The following is a 12,487-nucleotide window of genomic DNA, read 5'->3' on the forward strand; positions in this document are numbered from 1 at the left end:
CTTCCTCAACCATATTGTCACATCATACAAGTTATACTTTATAAACAGCCTTGATGTGCTACACACGTGCGTGCGGGTAAACTACTATGCCTGAGAAGCATATATTTAGTAATCACTTAGTTACATTATTTTATTTTTGTGAAATGAGAACTGATCGACCAAACCTTTCAAACAGACCCACCAGCTGATAAATAAACCATGTGTTTGATTCACAGTACATTTGGGCATAAACACTTCAATTACAGCTTTGTATTTAGTATCAAAAACCTTTCCTTGTGTGCATGTTTTCGCAATAGATCCCTTGCTCTGGATTACATTTTGAAAACTGCCTATTACAGATAAAGCACCTTTCCAGGTACGCTTCTGAGAAACAGATGTATTTAAGCACACAAAGGTGTGTGCACACCTTTTTACACACAAATGTCCATATGATGCCTGCGCCACGCTCCCAGCACATGCCCACATGTGTGCGGCCGTGCACTGGGGTCCCAGCATAAACAGGCTGCCCCCGAACATGCGGGAACCCTGCCAGCCTCCCCAGCAAAGTTAACTGGCGTCACTACACCGGCTGCGGCATGAACCTCTCCACCCCCATGGGGCTGGGGCCTGGGGCCGTGTGGCCCACACCCACCCGAGCTGCTCTGCCTGGGGCTCCGCGCAGGGTGGGGGTGGGAGCAGGGCGACCAGTGCCGTGAGGTTCCTCAGAGCTCCAGCGGGTCTCTCTTTAATTTTTTTTACTTTTGTTTTTTAAATTTGCCATATTTGATTCAGTTCTTTTTTAAAAAATATATTTTATTGATTTGTTACAGAGAGGAAGGGAGAGGGATAGAGAGTTAGAAACATCCATGAGAGAAACATCGATTCAGCTGTCTCCTGCACACCCCCTACTGAGGATGTGCCCGCAACCAAGGTACATGCCCTTGACTGGAATTGAACCTGGGACCCTTCAGTCCACAGGCCGACGCTCTATCCACTGAGCCAAACTGGTCAGGGCTCTCTTTATTTTTAAAAGACTGTTCCACACACGCCTGGCCCCCAGCGCCACCTGGGCCTGGGCGAGGGGCCACTGGTGGTTTGCAGGCCAGCCGCGCCCCCAGTTTGCTCACTTGGGGTTTATTTGCCCTCTGGGGCGCTGGGCCAGCCTGGGCGAGGGGCTGCATGGGGGTGGAGGGGGCTAGCCGCCCCATACTCAATCAGGGTGGGAGAGGCTGACCTGGGGTGGAGCAAGGGAAGGGTCTGGGTTTGCTGGCAGCAGTGGGATTCATAGTGACTGGTCTTTAGTCGTTATGGCGTTACGACCACTGGGTTTTTTTTATATAGGTTGTGTTTCTGGTAGTGTTGTGGACCAACATTCGCGAGAATAAGACCACCAACTCCATCCAATTAGGTCTTAAACAGCAAGCGAGGATTTATTGAACTGGCCAGTGACTGCCACAGGCTTTCCCCTGTAACAGCCCCGAGCTTTGTCTTTCGCGAGCTTTTATCCCCAGAAAACACAAACGTCCTTGATTTACAGTTACGAGGCTCTAATCAGGACCTCGACGCCGATGTCTGGGAGTGGGAGACTTGGAGTTATGCCTGGTTACCTATCCTTGACCCCATCCTTTTTAAAATTTTTTACTGACATTCAATTCATCACAGTTGGTCTTCACCATTGTCAGATTTTACACTGTGTTCTCTAGAGCAGTGTTTCTTAAATTTGAATGTGCAAATGAATTCCCCGGGGAGCTTGGTACAATGCAGACTAATTCAGTGGCTCTGTGGGTGACACTGAGATTTCTACAACCTCCCAGGTGATGCTTATGTTGCTGGTCTTCAGCTATACTCAGAACAAGTCTTGTCGGGTCTTCCAGTTACTTAAGGATGGAATTACTCTCTACAATATTATGTTTCTTGGGGAATATTTTCTGAATTGCATTCAGAAATAGTAACTTTAAAAAAACCAACAAAAAGAAATAGTAACTTTTTAAAAATGATCTTATTAATCAGAAATATTTGCTACTGGTGATCTTGTAATTGACATCAAAAGTTTATTTAGAGCTCTGTTTCCTGATGTGTGGCTTGTTAACTATTCAAAGTTACGCCTTTGTGGGTGGTTTACTGGTATTTATGATAATGAAGTAACTTTTTCAATGGTGTGATTCTTAGGGTAGGTAGTATAGAAGGAAGATTGAATAGTAGGAAAATTAAGGTCTTTTTAAAATATATGGATAGAAAACACCTGCTGCCTTTAAATATCAAAGTTGTAAGATGTCCAAATGACAACAGAGAAATTAAAATGTTAACTTTCCTAAAGATACCTGGTACCAATACAGAACTGGAAGTCAAAGGAAGAAATAGAAAGGATAACAGTGTTACCATTGTAATTAGATGGTGGTTAATAGTTGGAAAGGAGCCCTAGCCGGTTTGGCTCAGTGGATAGAGCATTGGCCCGTGGACTGAAGGGTCCCAGGTTTAATTCTTGTTCAGGGTATGTACCTCGGTTGCAGGCTCGATCTGTGACCCTTGTTGGGGTGTGTGCGGGAAGCAACCAATCGATGTGTCTCTCTCACATCAATGTTTCTCTCTGTCTCTCCCCTCACTTCCACTCTCTCTAAAAATCAATGGGAAAATATCCTCATTATAGGAAAGGAGCAAAAGGGAGGCCAGACATTATAAGCATGCCATCTGGAAGGTGCAACTTCACACTCCCCAGGGAACCACCAGTCCATTCCCTGCTAATCACTTGGGGAAGGGGTCCAACAAAGGGGAGATGGATGCATGTGTAGTCAAGTCAGGGTTATGTAGGGAAGGTGCCTGCCAGTTTACCTGGAAACAGAGATAATTAGCTAGAGGGGGTGGGCCACTGCAAGTGTACAACATCTTAGAATGTTAAAATCCGCAGACAAAGGAATTCTTGCACTCTGGTTCCTCCTTTGTTCCTCTGGTTTTGCTCCTGCTTCCTTGCATTCGCCTGTGTTCCTAGAAGCTGCATGGCCACCCCACACTTAACGGACTGATGGACTGCAGCTGGGAACACAAGCTAAACTAGCCTGATGCTGGATTGGACTGTGCAAATATGAAACAGAAACTTTGGGCAGCAGCTTTAATCCCAGCTCTGCTAAGGACACAGCTGGACTTCTTCCATGGTGGGACGGAGTGGAGTGGGAGGGAACCTTGGAAACTCAGGGGTTTAATTCCACGCAAATAAGTGCCACTCATTCACCCATACCAGCCTCAAAAATTCCTTTTCTTGTGACATCGCAAGAAGCCCACTTCACCAGCATCCAGTGCGGACATGGAGGGCACGCTACCAAAAATAACAGTATAGGGTCATTTTTGAATTAAGAATATTTATAATAGCTAGTATGTTGAACAGGGCACAGCTCATGAGGTACCAAAATGCAACTTTTGTTTTGTCTCTCACATCCCTTTGTATTTGACTAGAGGCCCGGTGCAAGATCTGGTCGGGGAGGGACCGCGGGACGGCTCCAGAACATGTCCGGCCCTTCTCACCCAGTCCCAATTGGCCAGACCCCAGCAGCAAGCTAACCTACCTGTCAAAGCGTCTGCCCTCTGGTGGTCAGTGCACATCATAGCGACTGGTTGAATGGTCCAACAGTCAGACACTTCGCATATTAAGCTTTTATTATATAGGATTAGGCCGCAGGAGGAGGTGCAGTCTTTTCCTTTACCCTCAATAAACCCCCCCCTCCTCTTTTCTGTCACTCTCCAGTAATTTTTTTTAGCTGCCTCATAGTTATTTCTAGTTATGAACATGACCTTAATTTGGTAATGGGAATAGCCAGTCATGTATGTTAATCAAAACTCCAAATGTAATTTTGCATTAAATCTCTTATCCTTTCTGGAGTCTTACTTAGCAGGATAGTACCCGTGGTCTCCGAAAGGAATGTTGGTTGTTTCCTCCTCCCACTTTCTTCCCCAGCTTGTAGAGATGGTTCTTTATTCTCTTGGGTCAGGCCTAGGAGAAGAGCAAAATGGGGACAAGAACACTGTGGTAGGTTTCTGATGTTGGGGCCTTCTGGATGGCAGATGTTTAAAGATGATTTTCTAGGAAATCATCCTGGATTCCTCCAAGGCTCCCATTCTTGGGAATGTTTCTTCAGGGCAAATGTATACGTTATTTGGGCAGTCGCTTTGCCCCTTTGTGGGACTCATTCTTTCATCCCCATCTTCCTTTATGCTAAGCTCTCATCACCCAATAAATAGCCCTATTGAACATGATTTAAAATGATCCCATGCTGCCCTACCTGGTTTGGCTCAGTGGGTAGAGCGTCGGCCTGTGGATTGAAGGGTTCCAGGCTGGATTCCAGTCAAGGGCACATGCCCTGGTTATGGGCTCCATCCCCAGTAGGAGGGGTGCAGGAGGCAGCCTGATTCTTTCTCATTATTGATGTTTCTATCTCTTCCTCTCCCTCTCCCTTCCTCTTCTGAAATCAATAAAAATGTATTTTAAAAAAAATTCTTGTGGCACACCAGTTGAAAATTGCTGACTTAGACAATAAATCCCATTATAGTTTAAGCCAGTTTTCATTGAGTTTAAACAAAATAATAAATAAAATAAAATGATCCCATGCTGGCTTATCTCTTGGATGTGGCTCCATGCTTGTATGAAATTCTTGTGCATTCTTTGTCTTGTCATCAGGGGGAGCACAGTTACACCCAAATGCAGCTCTCTCCTTTTTTGTCTGTTGGTCTTGTCTTTTTACTCTTGCTCCCAGCCACTGCATCTTTCTCAGGCTTGAATCAAGCAGAATCAGTCCAGAGTTGCTGGAAACACATATCAAGCTCCTTAAATGGTCTTGCTGAAGTCCATTCCTGCTAGGTTGAGAAGAAGGGGAAGAAATGATAGTACTCTTCCCCCATCCATCCCACCTTCTTGAAAGAGAGAGAAGGGTTGGGCTAGACCAGTGATGGCCAACCTATGACACCCGTGTCAGAGGTGACACGCGAACTCATTTTTTTGGTTGATTTTTCTTTGTTAAATGGCATTTAAAGATATAAAATAAATATCAAAAATATAAATCTTTGTTCTACTATGGTTGCAAATATCAAAAAATTTCTATATGTGACACGGCACCAGAGTTAAGTTAGGGTTTTTCAAAATGTTGACATGCTGAGCTCAAAAGGTTCGCCATCACTGGGCTAGACAGTACTTCCTCTAAAGAAATCCTTTATTAATCTTCCTTTTTCCACCTTCTCAGTTCTTTTAAAAAAATATTCTTGAAGTGCTTGAGGGAGTTTCCAGAGTTGTGTAGGATTTATAGCTACGTATTTCCTTTGTAAATTCTGCAAATAATGATCTCACACACATTTTGGAATCTGGTATTTATCATCTGTTTTTTTTTGGTACCTCAGTCAAAAAGAGCCCTCTTTTAACTTTTTGGCAGAATATTTTCTATGGATGGATGGTTTCACTTAGGGGAAATTAAAACTAACAGTTGTGCAACATTTGTCAAAATTTAAAAACTGCAGAAGTAATCTAGGTTGTCTGTTTTTCATTTTGGTAATATATTTAGTTTAAATGAGATGAGTTGGTTGCAGCATTCAGTCTGAGGCTTAGTATCAAGTGAACTATACAAGCTTCAGAGATTCATGTGCCCTTCTTCCTGAAGATTATAATTACTCTTTGTTACAACTTATTTCTGTTGTCTCGTTCAAGGTTTTATATTTTCTGTAGTTCTTTTTTCTATTTTCTGTGCTGTACATTGGATAGGTCACTTTTCTCCTTGTTTTTTAGGCATATTGACTCTTTCTTATTATGGTGATTACCTGTAACTTACTACACTTATTCTCTTAGTTTAACCTTCCCTTCCCTCCAAGACACCAACAAAGCAGTTCTTGGCACAACTGGGTGGGAGTAATTTATCTGGGAAGTGATCCCAGGAAATAGAAATAAAGAGACTAGGGAAAGCAGGAGAAAAACTTGTAGAGGGTGTGTTAATGAGCTAATTATAACTGTAGGCAACGAGGGATCCCTGTGAAGAACCATCTAGGCACACCTCAGGATGGCCCTACCAACATGAAGATCAGGTATTTACCCCATCCCCCGTAACTTGAAGCTTCTCCCCAGAGGCATCAATTCCACAAACCCAGGGGCCCTCTGGAGCATCAGAAAGCACCTGAGGCAGGAAAGCAGAGAGCACCTGCAGCATGTGCTGGAGGGAGGGGACTAGCAACAGGCGGGAACTGTCTCCACAGCTGCAGTGGCACCTGGGGCTGAGGGGGTGCAGGTACTCCAGTGTCTAGTGCAGAAAATGATGTTTATTTACCTCCCTTGATTACTGAAACATGTCACCACCACACTTCCCCCTCTTCAGACAGGGCTTCAGCACATTCCCACATTCCTTTGATCTCTCCCACTCAGCACCCCACTCAGTAATTTGGGGTTGTTATGAATACACTTTTTCTTTTATCCTTTTTTAAAATTTATTTATCTATCTATTTATTTATTTGATTGTTTAAAGTATTACATATGTCTTCTTTTTCCTGGATTGATGTCCCACCCCGCCACTCCTGCCCCCCAGGACAAGCCCCCACCGCCCCAGTGTCCGTGTCCATTGGTTATGCTAATATGCATGCGTACAAGTCCTTTGGTTGATCTCTTATCCCCCCCCCTTTTATCCTTTATTTTATTTTAAATATTTTTCTTTAAGTATACCTGGAAATACCTATTGGACCCTCAAATGACAATTGAATAGATAGAAAATTCTTGGTTTCAAACTAACAAATAGAGTTTTATAATAAAACTTAGTTAAATCAAAGTTAAAGTGTGAATAAATAATGTTTTATTTGTAGTTTAAGTAAAATTTAGAGTTCAAGTAAATATAAATTTATTTATCAATATCCTCATCAATTTTATTCCTTCAATTTTGACAAAGTCTCAGGGTCTATCTGCCTGTTTTCCCCTTACAAATTGTGTAATTAATTTAATCTTTGGTTTTAAACCTGTCTGGAGTAGATATTTTCCCAGATGAAGCCTCTGTTTTTGTATTAATACTGAACTACCAGTTCTGTCTTTCCTCATATGCTCGTTTTCTTTCTACTGTATTTCCTCTGGCAATAAACAAATTGTTTTTGGCCTTAGAGTGTCTTAGGTAGCCCAGTACGTATGTCTGAGTCTTAGTAGGAAACTTATCCCTGAGGAATCTGGAAGGAAGGTGTAACAATAAGAAAACATGCCTCGATTCCAGGAAATCCTCTTGACCCGAGGACAATTTTTATTGTGGTCTACATATCTGCTTTTTGTCACTGTGCCACCTGACTCAACAACTAATAATTTGTAAAAGAGTTTCTTCCAGAAGGTTTCTGCTTACATTTAATTTTAGCTGTAATCAACCTAATGTGATAGTTGATAGATAGAATATTGCCAATGAGTATAGTGTGGGGATTATATAGTTAAACGGTAAAAAACTAAAACCATTTCCCTTTCTTACTGTATATATTTTTTTTCTTGACCCTGGTTTGTAAGTGATATTTGTTAGCATCATTGGTATTCTGCTACCAACATGAGATAATAACAGATTTTTAGAAAAGTAAATAGAATTATGATTTTTTTCATAGATTTTTCTTAAATCTATACTGAAAGAAATTAAGAAGCAAATGACAAGTATTAACAGGAAGAACTTGGCAACAGCCCATCATTCATGTTTAGTTTACCATTCTCTGTAGCTCTTATGTAATTAAATGTATTAATATTTCATGGTGTTTCCCCCCCCCGCCACCCAAAAAAAAGTTTATAATTTTGAGAGAACTTTGACACTTATACAAGTTTGAGAACCACTGTTCTTGGTAAAAATTGGTTCTTTGAATTAGAAAATAGAGTTTATATTTTAAAAAATAAGCAGAGTGCTAAAAGATAAGTTCACCAGTTATTTACATGAAAAACTGTTTTTAGGTAAAAGTTGCCCTCACCCTTCACAGGATTGTTAAATTAATTTAAATAATATGTTTATTTTGTGACCTTACAGGAGCCCAGGCTTGTGTGCTTGTATTTTCTACTACAGACAGGGAATCTTTTGAAGCAATTTCCAGTTGGAGAGAGAAAGTAGTAGCTGAAGTTGGAGATATACCAACTGTGCTTGTACAAAACAAGATTGATCTCTTGGATGATTCTTGTATAAAGAAGTAAGATGGCAATTTTTGAGGGGGTGGCAATAATTCTATAAAGTTAAAAACTATTTTAATTTTTGTATAAACTTACAAAATTTAGGGACGTTTATATAAAGAATGCTTATATTTAAAATTTCTGTGAGCTGTTCTATGTGATTGATTTGTTTTAAAAAAAGTTCTTACTGAATCATAAGTAGAGAAAATTAAAGGATTAAATTTTGAAGCTCCTTTTAGAATTCTAGGCTTAGGTCTTTGCACCACAAATCCAGTTCTTCGTTTTAAGTCAAATGTAGATCTAGTGATAATGCTAAAGAAAACATTTAAAAATATTTAAACATATGAAAGATGCTTTAATAAAGAGTAAGTAGATAGATAGCCTATGTTGATGAGTTTCATATTGTTTTGTATTTTCAGAACTATTATGCTCAAATTTGTGAATGGAGTTTAGCATCCATCTAATTTTTTTCTATAAGTATTTGCTCATTGTATTATTAAAGTTTTGTTTATGTGTTCTTATGTTATCTGTTGCTATACAACAGATTAGTCTAACTTAGTGGCTTACAACAACCAACATTTATTATTTCTGTTTCTATAGGTCAGGAATTTGGGATAGCTTGAGGGTGGTTCTGGTTCAGAGTTTTCCATGAGGTTGAGGCAAGATATTGGCTAGGCTATAGTCACACAAAGGCTTGACTGGGGCTGGAGGACCTGTTTCCAGGATGGTTCACTCAGCTGGCCATTGGCAGGGGCTTAGCTCCTTGCCACGTGGATCTCTCTCTCTAGGGCTGCTTGAGTGTTCTTACAACAAAGCAGCTGGCTTCCCACAGCCGGCAAGCCAAGAGAGAGCAAAGCAGAAGCCACATGTCTCTTAGGACTTCGCCTCAGAAGTTACGTGCTATCATTTCTCTATGTTATTGATCCCATTGACCAACCTTGACTACAGTGTAGGACAGTGATGGCGAACCTATGACACGCGTGTCAGAGGTGACACGTGAACTCATTTTGTTTTGGTTGATTTTTCTTTGCTAAATGGCATTTAAATATATAAAATAAATATAAAAAATATAAGTCTTTTGTTTTACTATGGTAGCAAATATCAAAAAATGTCTATATGTGACACGGCACCAGAGTTAAGTTAGGGTTTTTCAAAATGCTGACACGCCGAGCTCAGAAGGTTCGCCATCACTGGTGTCGGAGGAGACTACACAAGGGTATGAAGACCCAGAGCGTGGGGAGACGGGATGGAATCATTGGGAACCATTTTGGAGCTCAACTACTATAGTCTTAATAAAATCAGGAGTCCACCATCAGGAGTCATAGTAAAACTAAAGTTAGGAGTCCACTCTTGTAGAGACAGCCTTACTATACTGTTGACTTTGACTTTGGCAGCAAAGTAGTTTCATAGCCAGTAAGAGTAAAATAAGTACTGACTGCACTATGTGATTTTCAGAGTGTCATTAAATTCAAATGTTTTTTAAAACAGAAGAGAATATTAAAGTATTACATAAAGAAAAGCGATATTTTGCTATTTTAAGGCGAGAGTTTAGTGACTTTATGGAAAAGTGTGTGTTTACAGTTACAGTATCATGGTTGGTGTTTATCAGCTCCCAGGAGTAGTGAAAACAAAACCCTGTTCAAGCTGAGAACACAGCTTTAACTAGTCTGGAACATCTGACACCACCCTCCCCCAGGCTGTATCAATAAATGTTATAAAAGTGATTTTTTTAAAAACAAGCTATCAGAAAGTATCTCTGTAAGCACTTTTTCCTCCCATTGATATAGCGAGGAAGCTGAAGCACTGGCAAAAAAGCTAAAGCTAAGATTCTACAGAACATCGGTGAAAGAAGATCTGAATGTGAATGAAGGTAAACTGCCGTTTTAAAAATTTAGCAGGAAATCTGTTTTACTCTTCTTAGTTTTCTGTTGTGTTGTTTAGAAAACATTTATGATGAGAATAGAATTTTATTGTCACCTATCATTAAGAAAAAAATTAAAGCATGATGCTTCTTTGAGTTAGAGTTTTTAATTATTCCCTGATGCCTTGGAATACTTGGTACTCTACAGCAGAACTCTGCTGGGTGTTTGTTTTGTTTTTTACTTTAAAAATATAGCTATGTGTGAGTGTATATGCATGTATGTGTTTTTCATGCATACCTTTTAAAATTACTGCATTGTTTTAGAACTCCACAATAGGTGGATATTCCAGTAGGTAGTTACAATAGCCTTAAATTAATAGTATTTCCTAGTTTAAGAAAGTAATATTAGAGAATGGTTATTTTTCTCATTCCAGAATTGCTACTTATTATATTAGATAGCAACTGGATTGTTGCCTAGGTGTCTTTCTGGGTAGGTATTTTTTTCACCTAAAGAAATGAGACATCTTTTTAAGACTAAGTCATTTAGTGTTGCTGAATATTAATCACTATTCAAGTACTGAAAACTAAAGAGCCAATGATTACAAATACTATTTCATTTCTTTACTAATAAAATGCCACTATCTGTTTATTAGTATTGCCATTCATTGTACATAGGTATTGTTGAAATAAATTTACAAGTTGAATTTTTTTAACTAGATTGTATGTTTCTAATTTAATTTTAAATTTGTTTAGTACATATAAATATTATAGTAAGTAATATGCAAAAACATATTTTATCTGCATAAGTCATACTGACGTGGTAGGCTTTTTGTTCATTTTTATTCTAGTTTTTAAATATTTGGCTGAAAAGTATCTTCAAAAACTGAAACAACAAGTAGCTGAGGATCCAGAATTAAGGCATTCAAGTAGTAACAAAATTGGTAAGTACCCAGGACATTTTAGACCCATGTTTACCTGGTGAATTTATTTCCCATTAATTATTATCTTATTTACTATTTTTTCATACAGTGTGCTCAGTTGTTTAAGAAATGTGATTAGAACGTGATAGATCAATGATTATTACATTTAGTAGTATCAGGTCTCTTATTAAAGGTATATTGATTCTCATTATGTAACACATTAAATACAGGCTCTCTTCATCCCAATATTTAAAGACAGTTTTGTCCATCCTTCCTGTGCAACTTCATGCCCCACTTTTATGTATGTACCCCTTTTACCAGTTCCACCAGAGGCCTTGCTCTTTCTTGAACATGCCCAGGGCTGTCTTACTTTTCACTTTTGCTCATTTTGACTCTTCTATCAAGAATAACCTCCCTTTCCCATCTCTGTCAAAGAACTTTTTTTTTTTTTAATCCACACCCGGAGATATTTTTTCCATTGATTTTTAGAGTGGAAGGGAGAGGAAGAGACAGAGAGAAACACCAATGTGAGAGAGACACATCAGTTGGTTGCCTCCGGCATGCCCCTAACCAGAGCCAGGAGCCTGCAACCCAAGGTATGTGCCCTTGACCGGAATCGAACCCAGGACCCTTCAGTCTGCAGGCCTACTCTCTATCCACTGAGCCAAACCAGTTAGGGCTGTCAAAGCACTATTTATTCCTCATGGACTATCTAGAAAGCTCACTCGGCTATGTAATTGGCCTCATGCTTTTCCTTTAAGTGAACAAAGATCTAAGTCCAGGACATTGCCAGGTGTCCAGTTCACCTGCTTCCTATAATTCCTCCTTTCTAATAAATTAGATGTCACTCTTCCTGTCTTTGAACCATTTATGGGATCTTGTGTCTCTTTTATGGCACTTAACATGAATGTCTTATACATATATCATTATTTCTTTGTATACTAACCTCATTTATTAGATTGTAAACTTCTTTTTTTCTCTTTTAAAGATTGTAAACGTCTTGTGGGCAGGAATTGCTCGCAGTCACCTTTGTGTTGTTGATAGTGTCTCTGGCCCATAGTTCTGTGTATCAAGGATGATAAATAGTTCAGAAAGACCAGCACAGTTCAAAACAGAGTCTATAATAGTTAAACTTTTTAAAAAAATTTATCTTTTTTATCTACTCATGACTTTAATTATCTGTAGACCATTTTGTTAGTTTAGCCTCGATAGGAAAATCTTACATTACTACCAGCTTTTACATGGGTAATGTTTTGATTAACTTAAAATATCACAAATACTGTTAACTATGTCAGGTATTCTTAAGGAAGTTATCTGATATAAAGTTAATAAGTGAAATTATTATAATTATTTTATTTACTGATTCCATATTTCAAAAATAGTGAAAAGATGCAGAATAATGTGTAGAATATGTCACCATTTGAGTAGCAGAGGGAGGAAAAAACAATATATATATATATGTATTTTTGCCTATATATGCATAAAATATCTCTTGAAGGATACATAGGAAAATTGATAAAACATGCTTGCCTTAGGGGAATAAAACTGGGGTGGTGGTGGGAGACTTCATTGTGAACCCTTTTTTCCCTTTGAAATTTG

General features: G+C 39.2%; 1 protein-coding gene across 2 annotated transcripts in view; it reads left to right on the forward strand.

The window, feature by feature from the left end:
* The window catches only part of RAB23 (RAB23, member RAS oncogene family), a 29,092-nt gene that overhangs the window by 12,800 nt on the left and 3,805 nt on the right, over window positions 1-12,487 (forward strand). For both annotated transcript variants that reach the window (XM_059701301.1, XM_059701300.1), the window contains exons 4-6: window positions 7,971-8,127; window positions 9,895-9,977; window positions 10,817-10,909. In XM_059701301.1, the coding sequence (XP_059557284.1) occupies window positions 7,971-8,127; window positions 9,895-9,977; window positions 10,817-10,909 (333 nt within the window). The remainder of the gene's footprint in view (window positions 1-7,970; window positions 8,128-9,894; window positions 9,978-10,816; window positions 10,910-12,487) is intronic.

The sequence above is a fragment of the Myotis daubentonii genome, chromosome 6 (genome assembly GCF_963259705.1).
Source record: "Myotis daubentonii chromosome 6, mMyoDau2.1, whole genome shotgun sequence".
Classification (NCBI taxonomy): Eukaryota; Metazoa; Chordata; class Mammalia; order Chiroptera; family Vespertilionidae; genus Myotis; species Myotis daubentonii.